This window comes from Miniopterus natalensis, chromosome 4 (assembly GCF_054644295.1).
Source record: "Miniopterus natalensis isolate mMinNat1 chromosome 4, mMinNat1.hap1, whole genome shotgun sequence".
NCBI lineage: Eukaryota > Metazoa > Chordata > Mammalia > Chiroptera > Miniopteridae > Miniopterus > Miniopterus natalensis.
Window position 1 is genome coordinate 77,912,169 of NC_142084.1, and position 17,648 is coordinate 77,929,816.

A 17,648-nucleotide genomic window follows, 5' to 3' on the forward strand; every position below is an offset into this window, starting at 1 on the left:
GATGTGGCACCCAGCCTTGGTTAGCCTGACATTGCGGTTGGCTGACTTACTCAGAGCCCTGTCTGGCTGCCAGAACCAGGAACACACTCACAGGAGCTCAGATAAAGAGGGGTTTATCATCACAGAGGGCTCTCAAAGAGTTCAGATGTAGAAAGTGCAGCAGGCCTACAGGAACCGGAAAGCTATCTGGCAACTTTTCTCTCTAGCCCAACTTTTCTCTCACTGTTTTGGGTCTGGCATCCTCTCTGAGCCTGGCTTCTGCTGCAAGACCCTTGGTCATAATTTCAGCCACCTCAGTCCACTTTTGAGTCACCTTAGGCTCTGGGGTCTGATGCTGACTGACTCCTGTATAGGACTCTTAGGTCATATCTTCAATTCTCTCTGTCCAGACTGGCAGGAATCTTACTAAAGCCCCTCCACTGAGACTGGGGGTATGGAGTCAGTGTGTAAAACTGGCTGCCTACCTTCCCTCTTTGCTTCCCATCTGAGAACCAGCTTCCAATTTCATGCCTTTGTTTATAACCCAAGCTGACCATTGGCCTTGTGGATGGAGGGCTAGACAGAAGTCAAGGGCAGAGTGTGCTCTGTGTTTTCCTCCTCTTTAGATATTGGCTAAAATCTCCCTTGGCCATGACTCCATGGCCCTTTACTTACCATATTCCAGTTCTGCCAGCCTCTAACCACCATCCACCTGGTTTTCCCCCCAGGTGAGCCTAGCCAGCCTTGATGTGGAGGCCCCACTGACATTGGGCTTGAACCTCTCATGCCTGGGCTGGGCTAAGCACATCCTGGAGCTGTGGCCAGCACTAGAGAGTCTGAGAGGCCAGTTCTGCTTTGCCATTGCCCATGGCAACGAGCAAAGTTTCTTCTACATGCCTCACCTCAGTGACCTTAGCTCCCTGTAGCTGGGGCGTTGGAGGCCAGGGCCTGGAACCTACCAGCTGGAGGTGGTGAGCATGGCAGGGCCCTGGGGCACCCAGCCAGAGGGGCAGCTGGGGCCAGGGGTTCAGGCCTAGAGACTGAAGGTTTGGCTGCAACTACTATAGCCTGGCCCCAGGCTCCTCCTGCAGCCCCTTCTCCAGACTCACCACCTGGGTACCACCTAGCCCCTGCCTCATTTCATGGGGTTTGGGGAAACTAATGAAACTCTGCTCATGACAAGCAGGGACCTTAATAGGCCCCAGGGCCTCCATGCAGTCCTCTCCAGAGGCAGGAGTTTCTAGAACTGGTAAGGATCCATCCTGTGGCAGTGGCTGACCAGGTGGAACCCTGAAACTCAGGAAGAGCAACATGCTACCCTACGACCTCAGATGAGATGAGCTTCTCCCCAATACTTGGTCTTTCTTGGAGACAGCTGGAAGCTATTGCTCCACTTCCAACACTAGGATCAAGCAGGGCCCTGTGATTCACTGTATCTCGCCAATCTCAGGCTAAACTTCTGCACTGCACCAGGACTCACCTCACCACCCTGGGCTTGGTGGGACATGGGAAGAGCATCAGAGGTGGGCATAAGGCACATCCCTCCAAGTGGACTTAGACCCTGAAGTTTGGCCCTTCCTCCTCCTACAGGACTTTGTCTTGTCTGGGGTCTGGTTCACCCAACTTATCAGGAGCTTCTGGACACCTGTCAGAGTTCATAGCAGCTTCATCCATTAGCCAGTCACTATAGCCCAGGAACCTGGGTAAAGCAAGCATGTGAACCCCACTTTATAAACCAGGAAGGAGGCAGCAAGAGAACAAGTGGTTTGCTCAAGGTCACCAGCTGAACATGCACTCAGGCCTGTAACTACCACATCCAGTGCTTGGCCCCCCGGAGATGTATGCTATCCTGGAGTGAGAGGGGATCATGTGGGATTCAGCACAGGCTGAGACTGGCACCCCATAATGAAACGTGACAGAGACAGGAATGATGTCTCACTATAGGTTTAATAAAGCGCAGCCCAGGAGGTGTATATGTATGGATTAGGGCAGGGGTAGGGAAACTTTTTTCTGTCAAGGGCCATTTGGATATTTATAACATCATTCGCAGGCCATACAAAATCATCAACTTAAAAATTAGCTATGAACAAAGCTCCTAGATTTAAATTTCCAGTCCCATCTGCCGTTGCCTTGTCAGGGCCAGACCTAATGATTTTGTGGGCCATATACGGCCAAGGGGCTGGATATTCCCCACCCCTGGACTAGAGCTTTGCAAGGACTCAGAGGGACACCACAGGCAAGTGCGCCCCAGAGTGAGTGACAAGAGACTGCAGATGGGTGATGTATCTGGCAAGGGCTGGCTCTGGCTCCCAAAGAAAACAAGGGGATTGAAATGAGGTCAGCTACCCAAGGAACAGGAGGTGGCAGGGGTGAGGGAACCACTACCGATTTAGGTACAGGAGATTGACAGTTGGCTTGTAGATGAACTGGGGGGCTACAGCGCAACAGTGACAGTGGAGAAAGCTCCAGCCCCTATTGTGTTGATTGATATTGGAGATGTGCTCACAATCTTGCAGGAGGGATTGGAAAGGATGGCAGTTGACGGAGTGAAGTGGAGCCAAAGCTCCCTGGGTCGGATCTGTCATGGACACCTAGGACCCTTTCATGTGTCCTGTGGGGCTGTCCACAGCTCCAACCCTTCTTGGTCCTGCAGATGAGTTTGCTGAGCCCAGAGATGGTCACATGGTCAGAATCCTTGGATTAGCTCTTGTTGGGAGGGAGGCATTCTTCTCTCTGCTTCTGGTGGGATCTCTAAACCTGGACAGTGGAAGCCTGGAGGTTCCAGAGCTCAAATCCTTCCTCCCTTTGTGAGGGGCTGTCAGAAAGAGGGAAAGAGAAATAGATAAAAGATTTACCAATACCCTTTGAGCACCTTGATCCAGCCAAGCCTGAAGTCATTGGCTCGTCATTTGAGCTGATGAGTTTCCCATTTGCTTGACTTTTCCATCTCTGGCAAATGAAAATGTCTTGACTAAAAGAATTGCTCATTTACTCAGTCTCCCACTCCCCAGCAACTGGCTTTCTTTGGGGTGGGGGCAGCTGTCAGCATGCTGGGCTGCAATCCCCTCCTTTGGGGGTTGAGAAACTCAGGAGCCAGCAGCAGGGAGGGTAGGCCCCCTAGATGCTGGGCTAGGGTCTCATCCACCTTGGAAGGTTCTCCAGGTACCTTGGTGATGCTTTGGAAAGTCCTTGTTCCTATCCAGAAACTTCATCCCAATTTTTACCCACTTGGCCTTTGGGTTCCCGCACACCATCCTCTGTTTGTGAGGGAACTTGAATCTGTGCAAGTGAGAGTGAAGTGTAAGGTTAGTGTATAAGCAGGAAGCAAAGTTAAGTGTGAGCCCCCACCCACCCCAGCCCCCACTGTCCCACTCACATCACGGCAGGCAGGTTACAGCTCCCACTCAAATCCTGGTGCTGGTAACTACGGGCATGCCGGAGCACAGTCCACTTAAGGTGGGGGTGGTAAGCCAGGCAGCAGTCCTCAACAATGCCTGCAGTCAAACGGCCACCCCAGGCTCACTTTTCTATGGTGCATGTGTGGCTGCATGTGCACTGAGTGTGCAGGCACAGCTACCAGTGTGGGTACCTTCAAACATACCATGACTGTCCCAGGCCCCATGGAGGCTGAGGGACAGCCCAGGTGATAAGGAAGCCATTCAGCTCACCTTTGGGTTCAAGGCCCATGCTGGGAAGGGCCCAGGACCTCAAAATGAATGGGGGACCAAGGCCATTTCCAATCCTGCTCTGGGGCAGAAGGAAAGGAGGGTAGGTGGGGTAGGTGCAGTACCCTGAGGAGGGATCAAGGGCCACCACTCCCATCCGGGTCCCTCCTCCTAAAATGAGCAGGCTGGCCCACTGCTCCTGATGTCCTGGCTCCTGCTCCAGGCTGGCCTTTCCCCACATAGATCTATCTCAGGTACCTCCTCTCTGTCCCCATCAGAGACCACTCTGAGTCACCTGACCAGAGACTGGGTTCATTCACCTCTTGGTTGAACAAAAGCATTTAGACTTCCTACTCAGAGCCAGATGTCTGGACATACAGAGAGAAATTGGATGCAGTTTTGTCATTGGGAATGTCCTGGCCTAGTTGGGAGACCTGGAAGTTGGTCTATGCTGGGAGGGGGAAGCTCAGGGACCTGGAGGAGAGATGTTCAGAGGAGGAAGTACTGGTGCCAGAAGGTCTGGAAGCAAAAAATGAATTGATGCAAGAGGCAAAGGTACAGAGGCCTTTAGGAGATCTGTCCTGTTGGCCCCTGGAGGGACCATGACTGAGTCCTGGCAGAGTATAGCCAGAGGGAGAGGTAAGGGGGAGGGCTCGAGTGGCCCCAGAGGGCAAGGGGCAGTGGAGTCAAATGGACCCTGGGCCACAGTGTCAGACAAGTAGTTTCCTGGGGCTGGGTGCCATTCTGCGCCCAGGATCAAAGGGCCTGGGTTTGGTCTGACTGCTGGAATGGGCCTCTGATACCAGGACAATAGAAATGAAGCCCAGCCCCCTCTGGGGCAAAGGCTAAAATCTGCTGGGGGACAGGCAAGGGCCTCAAACATAGTAAGGGGTGGGTGGGGCAGGTGAGTGGGGCAAAGGGACCTGGACCCTGCCCTGTCAGCTGCTGGGGTTCACTTGCCTCCCCTGGGCCCACTGGGATTGAAGACACAGTGGTAGGGCTCCTCTCCTGGGGATAGTGCATGCCCAGAACTGGCTTTTAGTCAACAAAATCCTCAAGTGCCTAATCTAGTGAGAGAAGGGAAGAGAGTTCCCATTAATAACAGTAATAGTAATTATCGTGGTTGCCACAGGCACTGGGCCAAGTGTTTTGTAGGCATCAACCCATTGGGTCTTCATGGCCCCTCTCTCTGCAGTGGGAATTCGGAGCCCCACTTTGCAGATTAGGAAACTGAGGCCCATAAAGCCTGAGTAGTGAGCCTCAGCCTGACCACACAGTTAGCCCAGGTTGGGGGAAGCTGAGATGGGGATCCATTCCTGCTAGTCTCTGGGCTTTGCAGGATGAGGTCACTGCAGTGTGTTCCTGGTGGTAAGGGGTTAGGCCACTACTGGGAGCCACCCTCTGCTCCCCACCTTCCCCGGAGTCCCTGCATAGAAGACTTGGGTTATAGACTGTGGTGGAGGCACCACAGGGACCCTACAGGCCTGGGAGCTGCACAGATGCCAGGAGTTTCTGCATGCCTGGGGGTGGGGTAGCTGTCAGAGAACTGGACAGTGCATGTGGAGGAGGAAAATCTGGGGGGGGGGGGAGAGCAGGTATGGCCCAAGACAGTACCTTGAGCTTGGACAGCAGGTGCCCAGGTGCCTATGAAGCAGGTCACTAGGCAGGCCAGGAGCCACAAGTTCATGGTTCAGGCTGGTCCTCCTCTTCCTGATCCTTGAGGGATAACGGGGGGGGGGGGGGGTAGACCCCAAATGGAAAGTAGCAGGCATTGGGAATACCCTGCCCCCCTCATCTGGAGCCAGAGCCCTCTGCAAGGGAGGCAGGCAGCATAGGAGGGGGACAGTCTTTCCTGAATCAGCTGCTGGTCTCAGTTGCGGTTGGGGGAGGGAGCACTTACCAAAGCCTATGGGGTCCCTGGTCCTCTGGAGCGTATGCCAAGCTCTCCTGCCCACTAGCCAGCAGCATTCTCCCCTTTATAGATTGAGCCCCACCTATCCTCCACCCTCTTCCTCCTCCCCACCAGCTCCCCCGCTCCACCTCTGGGCTTCTCCCACATGCCCCGCCCTCCTCCCTTCTCCCTGTTTCTCTTTCTAGCTCCTCTATCCAAGGTCAGGATACACGTGGAGGGGAGTTGGGGGCAACAAGAGGACCCAAATCAGGAAACAATGACTCCCTCAACTAACTACTCAGATGTGGAACAGACAGGGGTTTGGCTTCCTTGGCAATAAGAGGCTGAAGGATGGATGCAGATGGACAGTCCAGCCTTGACCTTGACCAGGACACTTGAAGGCTGGCTACCTTGTACCCCCCACCCCCTTTCTCCCCTATTCTAGGCCTCTCAGCCAGCACCCTGCTTTCTCCCTGAAGGGCCTTTCGCCTCCTCCCGTTCCCTCTCCTGCCAAACACCTGGGTGGCTTCTTGTGGACAGGTCCCAGGCTGCCTAGAGCCCAGGGGAGACTTTACCTCTGCTCCCCACTCCCAGCCACCTGTTTTCGTGGGGCCCTGACTTCACACAGTGGGGTAACATGTCACAGAAATGCCCTGGTATTGAGAAGAGGCAAATCTATAGAAACAGAAAGTAAAATTAGTGGTTGCCATGGGTTAGGAGGAGGGGAGAATGAGGAGCGACTGCAGAGGGGTTTTGGTGTTTTGTTTTGTTCTGAAATTAGTGATGAGGATCCAGCGACTCTGAGAATACAGTAAACATCACAGAATGGTCCACTTGCAATGGGTGCAATGTACGTATGAGAATTTTCCCGAATATTCTTGAGAATGATCTCAATAAAACTATTAACTGCAACAAATAAATGCTCTGGTTTTGGAAGAAAAGTCGGGAGCCCCACGTAGCCGCGCCAGCAGGAGTGAAATAGTCTAGTAGGCCTTTCTTCTTTCTCTGGGTCCTGGGGCCCAGACGGAACAGGGGTGCGGGGCGGGGGGAGTGAAGAGGAGGGATGTAAGTAGGGGAAAGGGAGCGCTGCAGAGAACTCACAGCTGATTGCTTTTAACTCTTCGTCTCCTGCATTCTTAGCTGTAGACCACTCCAGGTATTTATATCAGCCTGTACCCTTTTTCATCTCCCCTGCTCCACTTGGAGCCCGCGGAGGGGAACTCTTCGCGCACTGCCCTAGACTGAGTAAAGGCTGGCTGGGCGGGGCTTGGGCGGGGGCGGGGCTTGTTGGGAGGTGCTTACCGCCGGGGCGGAGCTTTCTGGGTGGGGCTCACATTGGGGGCGGAGCTTACGGGCCCCGCCCCAACCCAACCTTGGCCGCGGCAGTCCAGGGTGAGTGGGGCTGAGCCCGGACGCGGCTCCGCGTGGCTGCGGGCGTGGGGACGCGGCGTGAGCCGCCGGCCCGCTGCCGCTGCCTCCCCGCCGGTGGGCAGCGGCCAAGACGTGTAGTCACCTAGACTTAGCCGAGGTCCCGGGCGAGTGAGTCCGTCTTCCCGCCCCGGGCCTCACAGTTCGTTCCAGTGAAGCCTTAACAGGAGGGCAGAGAAGCTGAGGAACCAGAACGCAAATCACGCAGGGATTTGCGCGTTTCTTGGACTCGGCTCAGGACCCAGGTGTTTGGGTGGGAGACGAGATGCTCAGGAAGGCGAGGCCCTGAACGGAAACCCCGAGTTCTAACGACCACAGCTGCTGAGTGTGAGGAGGCCACATATCATGGTCAGGTCAAGGCTGAACCGGGAGAGGGGAGGCCTCTTCCGTTCCTACAGCGGCTGGAGGTGTTAAGGATAAACTGCTTCCAGCGGGGGACCCTCTTCTCATCTTGTGTGAAATGAGTGCTGCTGTGGGGACAAAAGCCTCCTCCTGCTTCCTGGTCACCAGCTCTGACAATGGGAGTCGTTGCGGGTGGTCTCCGGCCGAGAGCTGAGCCAAACTCTGGGACTGACTACACCCCAGGGCCGGCAGGGCAGGCTGTAGTACCAGGGTGGTGGGCAGGGCCACAGCTCTGCTCCGGGAGGCACCTCTGTGGAAAGCACCTCTAGTGGGCATACATAGGTGGCCCTACTGTAGAGCAGGGTGGGCGGGGGACTCTATGAGGGGAAATACCAACTGCTCCCTTTGGAGTGAACTCCTCTGCAGTCTGAGTATTTCTTATTTCTCTACTTGAGGACCTTCCCAGGTGCTCAACGTTGGCCCACTTTATAGAGGAGAAGACGGAGGGTCAAGGAAGCCAAGTCATTTGCCCTTTTTTCTTGGCCAGGAAAATAAACTTTTCTTAAATACTATAAAGGAAAAGGGGACAATCCCCTCCGTAACGGGGGAGGGCCATTGAGCAGAGGCCCAGTAAAGATACTGGGGAAGTACCACCAGCTGAATTGGGTTTTTTTCTGCAGTTAATTTGTATATCAGATCTCCCTCATCCCCAGGTGCTGCCTACAGCTCTCCTGAACCTCTGATGCCTCAGGGTCCCACCAGCTTAGGTGGCCTCTGAGAGAAGCAGCTAAGGGCCCTTCTCTCCCCTCCTCCCCATCATCATGCATCTCTTGGGGAGGCAGTTGTCCTGTGTGCTGGGCCTGGACTCCTGTTATGCCCAGTTGCCTCTTGTTCTGGTCCAGATGCACAGTGGTTGCCAAGCAACTGGAGAAAGGAGGGTGGGGGTGGGGGTGGAGGTGGGGAAAGGGATGCCTTGCCAGCCTCTGGCCTAACTTCCAGACACTTGGTTTATAGATTGTCTCTGTGTGACCCCTTTCGATGTGTTCCCAATGTGGTTGGCCCTGGTCCCTCCTGCAAGGCCAGCTTTGAGGGGCTTCCCTCCCCAGGCTGACCAGCCACTTCTGTGTTCCAAGGGGACAGATGCACTGATGGCCAGAGTGAGGGGACTCAGGCTACTGGCACTGGATCAGGGCCTTGGCCTCAGTTCTTGTGCTTCTCCTGCTCTTACTGCAATTGTGGGGGCCAAGCCAGGCTGGGGCTAGGGCAGGGTGGCTTGAGAAGGGAGGGTGGTGGGCCCTGAAGAGAGGGTCCCATCCAGTCCTGAGAACCTCTTATAAGTTGCTAAGCTCCATTTGCCCCTTCCACACAGGTTTTCTGGATGCCTCTCACTTAGCACCCTGGGGTGACGGCAGTAAGGAAGCAGATATGTCCCAAACATGAAAGATTACAAGGATGTTACTGATCCTCACTGAACACCTGTGCTGGGGTCACTTAATCTCATTCATTCAGCACTTAGCGAGCACTTTCTATATGCCAGGCACTGGGCTGGGTGCTGGGTCAAGCAGTGAAAAAGACATATGATCCCAGTGCAGAGCCAACAAGCAGCAAAAAACAAAGCAAGATGCTGTGAGGTTAGAATCACTGCCTCTAATCCTGAATGACAGAGAGATGCTGGGGATGAGCTGCACTTCTTTAAAGTGAGTGGCTTGAAGTAACAGCCCTAGAGGATTATTATTTATCCCCATGTTATAGGGAAAAAACATCAACTGAGGCCCAGAGAGGTTAAGTTGCCTGACCAAGTAAGCAGGGTCCACATTCCAAGCTTAGGTGTGATTCCTTCATTCCACATATACATACTATTGAGTGCTGTATTAAACATGTCTTTTAGAAAATTTAATAATGTAGCCCTGGCTGGTGTGGTTCAGTTGGTTGGGCATTGTCCCATGCACTGAAAGGTTGCCGGTTTCATTCCTGGTCATGGCACATGCCTGGGTTGTGGGCTTGATCCCTGCCAATGGGGGGGTGTGTAGGAGGCAGCTGACTGAAGTTTCTCTCTCTCTCTAAATATCAATTTTAAAAAATATTTTTAAAAAATTTAATAATGTATTTCATTTAACCCTATCAAAATACAGGGGTGGGCAAAAGTAGGTTTACAGTTTTGAGTATTCAAGTTTTTTCTTGTATCATTATTTATTTATTTATTATTATATTATGTATTATTATTAACACCTACTTTTGCCCACCACTGTATTATTTCAACATGTAACCAAATAAAAATGATGAGACATTTTCCTTTTTTGCATAGTAAGTCTTCAAAATATGGTTTGTTGTACACCTGCAGCTCATTTCAAGTGCTAAATAGCCACATGTGGCTAGTGTCCACTTTACTGGACAGTGCAGTTCTAGCCACAGATAATGGTCAGCTCATAATTTGTTGTTTCATTATATTTTATTTTTTATTATGACAGTTTTTAAAATATGGTTTTATTGATTTTAGAGAGAGGAAGGGAGAGGGAGAGAGACAGAAACATTAATGTGAGAAACATCGATTGGATGCCTCCTGCATGTACCCCAACCAGGCATCGAGCCTGCAACCTGGGCATGTGCCCCAACCAGGAATCAACCTGTGACCTTTCAGTTTGAGGGCCAATGCTCAACCAACTGAGTCACACCTGCCATTGCAAGACTGTTTTGTTTTTTTAGAGCAGTTTAATTTTCCCAGCAAAACTGAGGGGAAGGACAGAGAGTTTCCATATACTCTATGCCCTAAACTTGCATGGCTGTATATTTGTTACCATTGATAAAACTCCACTAATACATCATCATCACCCTGAGTTCATAGTTTACATTAGAGGTCACTCCTGGTATTGTGGGTTTGGACAAATGTACAGTACATGTATCCATCATGATGGTATCATAGAGTATTTTACTGCCCTAAAAACTGTGTGTTCCAAGCATGTCTTTTTTATTCTGTTATTTTGACAGTTGGGGCTTTGTAGATCCTGGAGAGACTGCCCCTTCCAGGGCTAGCCAATTCCTAGTGGTGCACCTTTCATGTGCAAACCAGCCAATCCAGAACCACAACCACAACCACCTCTGTTATCCATCTCACACTCCCAGAGGAATTATTCCTCTGCCCTGATCACCCCAGGACCAGGTGCCAGACAACAAGGCCCAGCCCCTATGCCTCAGAGCATGCTGAAACTATTCAAACTAGCCAATCCTAAACCTGAGTACACTGCCTCACCCACTCCTTCCCGTGAACACCACAATAAAGGCTCTTGTCCATGCACCCCCCTTTCTTTCTGCCTCCTGACTGCCCTGTGCTTTCTGTGTGGCCCTGTGTGGCACAGCGTGTCTCCACCTCTTGGAATCTGTAACAAAATGTCTTTTTAAAAAATATATACTTTTTAAATTGATTTTAGAGAAAGAGAGAGGAAGGGAAAGACCAGCTGGCGTTGCTCAGTGGTTGAGCATCGACCTATGATCCAGGAGATCGTGGTTAGATTCTGGGTCAGGGCACATGCCCAGGTTGCAGGCTCGATACTCTGGTAAGAAGTGTGTGGGAGGCAGCCGATCAATGACTCTCTCATCATTTATGTTTCTATCTCTCCCTCCGAAATCAATAGACATATTTTTTTTAAAAAAAAAAAGGAAAGGAGGAGAGAAACATTGATGTGAGAAAGGAGCATGGATCAGCTGCCTCCTGCACACCTCCTTCCAGGGATCAAGCTTGCAGCCCAGGCACATGCCCTGATCTGGAATGGAACTGGTGAAATTTTGGTGCATGAGATGCTCAACGAACTAAGCCACACCAGCCAGGGCAACCAAATGTCTTTTTTTAAAAAAATATATCTTTATTGATTTCAGAGAGAGGAAGGGAGAGGGAGAGACAGGTAGAAACATCAATGATGAGAGAGTCGTCATTGATCGGCTGCCTCCTGCACATCCCCCACTGGGAATTGAGCCCACAACCTGGGCATGTGCCCTGACTGGGAATTGAACCACGATCTTCTGGATCCTAGGTTGATGCTCAACCGCTGAGCCACGCCCGACCAGGCCAAAATGGCTTTTTAAGGGCAACCTTCTCCTGATTGTTGGGCCTCACCATATCTGCATCATAATAAAACCTACGTTTTATTTATTTTTTCATTATTATTATCTTAATCCTCACCCAGGGATTTTTTTTTCCATTGCTTTTCAGAGAGAGTGGAAGGAAGGAGAGAGAGAGGGAGGGAGGGAGGGAGGGAGGGAGGGAGGGAGGGAGGGAGGGAGGGAGGGAGGGAAAGAGAGAGAGAGAGAACATCAATGTGAGAGAAATTCATCCATTGGTTGCCTTCCGCACTCACCCTGACTGGGGCAAGGGACTGAGACTGCAACTGAGGTATGTGCCCTTGTCCAGAATCAAACCCAAGACCCTTTAGTCCAGGGGACAACGCTCTAACCATTGATCCAAACCCATCAGGGCAAAAACCTACATTTTAAAACAGGTGTGAAGTGATGTGTAGAAAGCCAGAGACAGAGGGCATACAACAGATGCACCACTCCCCGTGTGGAGCTTGAAACCAGTGGGGGGAATGTGCATAGAATGTTGCAAGGCTGCATGGTGTTCTAGAGGAATATCTATACATAGGCTGTGGGGTACAGAGGGCACCTCACCAGGTCTCCAGAGGGAAAAATTGCTGAATGGAAACCTGAAAGATATGTAGGAGTCAGCCAGAGACCAGACCAGAGCAGGATGTCCAACGGACCTACAGAATAGCTAAGGTGGGATACTGGGGTGGGGGGGCTGAAGATAATGGAAGATAAGGTAGAAGGGGACAGGTTACCCAGGGCTTCACATATGGAGCCCAAAAAGGTAGGGCACTGAGGAGCTGCTAAAGGATTTAGCCAGGAGAGGGTAGTAGTCAGGTCTGTGTTGTAGCTCTGCCAAGGTCATGTGGAAGATGCACTGGAGAGCCATCAGCTCAGGGAAAAGAAGATTCAACAGTTGGCTTCTGAGTACCATCGAGATATGGGAAAGCCCCTTACCCAGTTCTTTTCAGGCCCTACATTAGCAAGAAGTAATTCAGGAAATATTTACTGATTTCTACTATATGCCAGGTTGGTTTGTTACAATAGTGACAAGACAGATACAATCCCCATTGTCATGGTGATTTTTCATTTTTATTTTTCTAACAAAGGGGTTATAATTGCAACTGATGAATGCTGAGATGATACAAAACAGGAAACTAGAAGACAGAAAAAACAACTAAAATCAGAAGTGAAAGTGGGGACATAACTACCATCCTTATAGAAATAAATAAAAAGGACTGTAAGAGGATACTCTGAATAATTTTATGCCAACAAATTAGATAATCTATATGAAATGGGCAAATTCCTAGAAACAAACTACCAAAACTGATGGAAGAAGAAATAGAAAATCTAAAAAAGACCTGTGACACAAGGAGATTGAAGCAGTAATCAAAACTTTCCAACAAAGGTAAGAGAGAAACAAGATGGCGGCATAGGTACCCGCTGCCTCCCACAACCACATCAAAATTGCAACTAAAATACAGAACCACCACCACTCAGAACCTCCTAAAATCTAGCTGAACAGAAGTCCTACAACCAGGGAACTGAAGAAGCATCGAGATCGGTAGGAGGGGTAGAGATGCAGGTGGATTGGGGCTGGATCGTAGAGACGCAGTCCCGGGCCCATACCCGGTGCCGTGGTTTAAACCTAGGAGGGATATCTCCGTGGTGGAGGTTTCCCAGAGGAGTGAGGTGTCCCAGCCCCACATTGGGACCCCAGCCCAGGGCTCCAGGGTGGGGAAGAGAAGTCCCCACAACTTCGGGCTGTAAAAACCAGCAGGGACTATCACTGAGGGATGTGGAGGCTGCGGGTCCCAGGCTTTCCTCTTAAAGGCCCGTGCACGTACTCAGACACGCTCCTTCTGAGCCCCAGCGCCGGGCAGCAGCTTGAAAGGAACCTGGGACATTTGGGGAGGAACTAATCTGCCTGAAATTGGGGCAAGAGGTGGAGGGGCAGCTTTCTCCCAAGCAGAAGAGCTGGGAGAGGCCATTGCTCCTTCGGCCAGCCCTCCCCACAAAGAGCTGGCAGGGAGGCCCCATATTTGAATCTCCAGCATCTGACTCACACCTTTGGCGCCGCCCTGGTGATTCTCAGAGGCCCTGCCCCTCCCCACCTGCAGCTCATCCAAGCCATTTCCAGTGGCTTTTCTATGCAAGTGGCCTCTCGAGCCTCATGCTTAGGACTTTCCTAAAATCTCTCAAACAAACAGCAGCATGCCCCATATGGCTTGATAAGTGGCCCCAGGCCTGGCACTAGTGGCAGCCTGCATTGGTTCATAGCTTGGCCTCTCCTGGACACCTCCAAGCCCAGTGCAAGTAGCAACCAACTGTTTGCTGTGTAGCTCATGCTGGGTGGCCCTGGGCAAGGCACTGGGAGAGGGTGACTTTGCACCTCCCGGGAGGCCCCAGAGACAGTGCACTTGGTGGTCAGACTCAACCAAGCTGGATTACAACCCTACCACATCCACGAGTGACACAATCAAGGAGTGCACTTGGTGAAAATCAAAGCTCCACTGAAGTAAATCCTGATCCATAGGGGTGTCTCCAGCACAGCAGCTCTTTGGCTGTAGTTGCAGCTGGTCCTCACAGCCGACTGGCCTGGGGGTCAATTCCTCCCAGTGACGCCAATAGCAACCAAGGCTCAACTACAGCAGGACAATGCACACAGCCCACACAGGGGAGCACCTAGAAGGCCCAGCTCAGGTGACTGGGGGGAGGCTGAGCCACTGGAACCTACAGGACCCCTACTACACAAAGCCACTCTACAAAATCCAGGAGACATAGCAGCTCTACCTAATACATAGAAACAAACACCTGGAAGCAGCCAAAATATGGAGGCAAAGAAACATGTCACAAAGGAAAGAACAGAAGAAATCTCCAGAAAAGGAACTAAGTGAAATAGAACCAAGCAAGGTACTAGATACAGAGTTCAGAATTATGGTTATAAGGATCCTCAAGGATATTAGTAAGACTATTACAAAAACAAGTGGACTATTGATGACATAATAAAGTGCCAATCAGAAATGAAGGCTACATGAACTGAAATGAAGAATAATTTACAGGGAATCAACAGTAGATTAGAGGATGCTGAGAATCAAATCAGCAATTTGGAACATGAGGAAACAAAAAACACCCAACCAGAAGAGCAAAAAGAAAAAAGAATCCAGAAATATGAAGATAGTATAAGGAGTCTCTGGGACAACTTCAGAAAACTTTCCCTACCTGGGGAAAGAAATAGACTTACAAGTCCAGGAAGCACAGAGAGTCCCAAACAAAAGGAACCCAAAGAGGCCCACAGCAAGACACATCATAATTAAAATGTCAAATGTTAAAGACAAAGAGAGAATCTTAAAAGTAGCAAGAGAAAAGGAGTTAGTTACCTACAAGGGAGCACTCTGCTGATTTCTCAACAGAAACCTTGCAGGCCAGAAGGAAGTGGCAAGAAATATTCAAAGTGATGAAAAACAAGAACCTACAACCAAGATTACTCTACCCAGCAAAGCTATCATTTAGAATTGAAGGTCAGATAACGAGCTTCTCAGACAAGGAAAAGCTAAAGGAGTTCATCACCACCAAACCAGCACTACAGGAAATGTTGAAGGGTCTTCTTTAAGAAGAAGCTAATGAACAAAATAGATCCAGAGACATTGATGCATGCAACAGATGACCATATTTCAGAGGGAAGAGGGAAGGAGGGTGGAGGGTGGCAAGAGATTAACCAAAGAAGCTATATGCATAACCCATGGACACAGACAATAACAGGGTGAAGGCCTGGAGAGGGGGTGGGAGCAAGGTGGAGGGGGTCAATTGGGGGGAAAAAATGGGACACCTGTAATACTTTCAACAATAAAGATAAATTAAACAAAAACAAACAACTTTCCAACAAAGAAAAGTCCAGGACCAGATGGCTTCACTGGTGAATTCTATCAAACATTTAAAGAAGAATTAATGCCAATTCTTCTCAAACTCTTCCAATAAAAATAGAAGAGGAGGGAACACATCCTAGCTCATTCTTTCTATGAGGTCAGCATTATCCTGATACAAAAGCCATACACTTACACACACACACACACACACACACACACACACACACACAAACTATTAGAGCTAATAAAGTCAGAAGTTTTATGATACAAGATCAACACACAAAAATCAGTTGCATTTCCATACAACAGCAATGAGCAATCTAAAAAGGAAATTTAAAATTAATTCCAGCCCTGCTGGTGTGGCTCAGAGGTTGAGCATCGACCTATGATCCAGGAGATAGAGGGTGATTCCTGGTCAGGGCACATGCGCGGGTTTTAGGCTCGATCTCCAGCAGGGGGCATGAAGGAGGCAGCCAAGCAATGACTCTCATCATTGATGTTTCTATCTCTCTCTCCCTCTCCCTTCCTCTCTCTGAAATCAATAATAAATAAACAAATAAACAAATGAAAATAATTCCACTTACAATAGCATCAAAAATAATAAAATACAGCCCTGGCCAGCGTGGCTCAGTTGGTTGGAGCATCATTCATACTCCAGCAGGTGGTGGGCTCAATTCCCAGTCAGGGGACATAACCAGGTTGCAGGTTTGATCCCAGGTCGTGGTACGTCTCTCTCTGTCTCTCTAAAATCAATTAAAAATTTTAAGTAATAATAATACACACGGATGCTAAATAATATGCTACTAAACAATGAATAGGTTAACAATGAGATCAAGGAAGAAATCAAAAGATACACTGAAACAAATGAAAATGATAACACAACAACCCAAAATCTGTGGGACACAGAGAAAGCCGTCCTAAGAGGGAAAGTTAGAGCATTACAGGTCTATCTCAAGAAACAAGAAAAAGCTCAAGCAAACAATTCAACTTAACACTTAAAGGTACTTGAAAAAGAACAATAAACAAAGCCCAGAGTCAGTAGAAGGAAGGACATAATAAAGATCAGAGCAGAAATAAATGAAATAGTCTTAAAAAACAATACAAAAAAATCAATGAAACCAAGAGCTGATTCTTTGAAAAGATAAACAAGACTGACAAACCTTCAACCAGACTCATCAAGAAAAATAAAGAGAGGACCCAAATAAGTAAAATCAGAAATGAAAGAGAAGTAAGAACCGACACCAAAGAAATACAAAGGACTGTAAGAAAATATTATGAAAACTATATGCCAACAAATTGGACAACCTGGAAGAAATGGATAAATACCTAGAAACTACAATGTTCCCAAACTAAATCAGGAAGAATCACAGCATCTGAACAGACAGGTTATAACTACTGAAATTGAAACAGTAATAAAAAAACTCCCAACAAACAAAAGCTTTGACTGGATGGCTTTACAGGTGAATTTTATCAAACATTAAAAGAAGAACTAACACCTATCCTCAAACTATTCCAGAAAATTCAAGAGGAGGGAAGACACCAAAGCTCATTTTATGAGGCCAGCATTACCCTAATTCCAAAACCAGATAAAGGCACGGCAAAGAAAGAAAATTATAGGCCAATATCCCTGATGAATACAGATGCTAAAATCCTCAACAAAATATTAGTAAACCAAATCCAGCAATATATTAAAAAGGTCACATAACATGATCAAGTGGGATTTATTCTGGGGATGCAAGGTTGATACAACATCTGCAAAACAATAAACGTGATACATCACATAATAAACTGAGGGATAAAAACCACATGATCACATCAATAGATGCAGAAAAAGCATTTGATAAAATCCAGCACCCATTTATGATAAAAACTCTCATCAAAGTGGGACTAGAGGGAACATACCTCAACATAATAAAGGCCACATATGACAAACCAACACCCAGTGGCATACTCAATAGGCAAAAATTACAAGCGTCCTCTTAAGATTGGGAACAAGACAGGGATGTCCACTTTCACCACTCTTATTCAACATAGTACTGGAAAGCCTAGCCACATCAATCAGAAAACAAGAAGAAATAAAAGGCATCCAAATTGGAAAGTAGTAAAACTGTCATTATTTGCAGATGACATGATATTGTACATGGAGAACTATAGAGACTCCACCAAAAAAGTACTAGAACTGATAAATTAATTCAATAAAGTAGCAGGATACAAAATAAATATCCAGAAATCAGTTGCACTTTTATATACCAGTAATGAACTATTAGAAAGGGAAACTAAAAAAACAATCCCATTCACAATTGCTCCAAAAGAATAAAATACCTAGGAATAAATTTAACCAAGAATGTAAAAGACCTGTACTCAGAAAATTATAAGACACTGAAGAAAGAAATTGAGGAAGAT

At 48.8% G+C, this 17,648-nt stretch overlaps 1 protein-coding gene across 1 annotated transcript in view; it reads right to left on the reverse strand.

Moving 5' to 3' along the window:
* Positions 1-1,913: 1,913 nt before the first annotated feature.
* Positions 1,914-17,648, reverse strand: part of CCL25 (C-C motif chemokine ligand 25) — a 28,159-nt gene continuing 12,424 nt past the window's right edge. Inside the window, exons 3-6 of the mRNA XM_016203484.2 lie at positions 5,259-5,360; positions 3,356-3,473; positions 3,146-3,258; positions 1,914-2,794 (exon numbers count right to left, since the gene is read on the reverse strand). Coding sequence (XP_016058970.1) covers positions 2,658-2,794; positions 3,146-3,258; positions 3,356-3,473; positions 5,259-5,331 — 441 coding nt within the window. The 5' untranslated portion in view covers positions 5,332-5,360 and the 3' untranslated portion in view covers positions 1,914-2,657. The remainder of the gene's footprint in view (positions 2,795-3,145; positions 3,259-3,355; positions 3,474-5,258; positions 5,361-17,648) is intronic.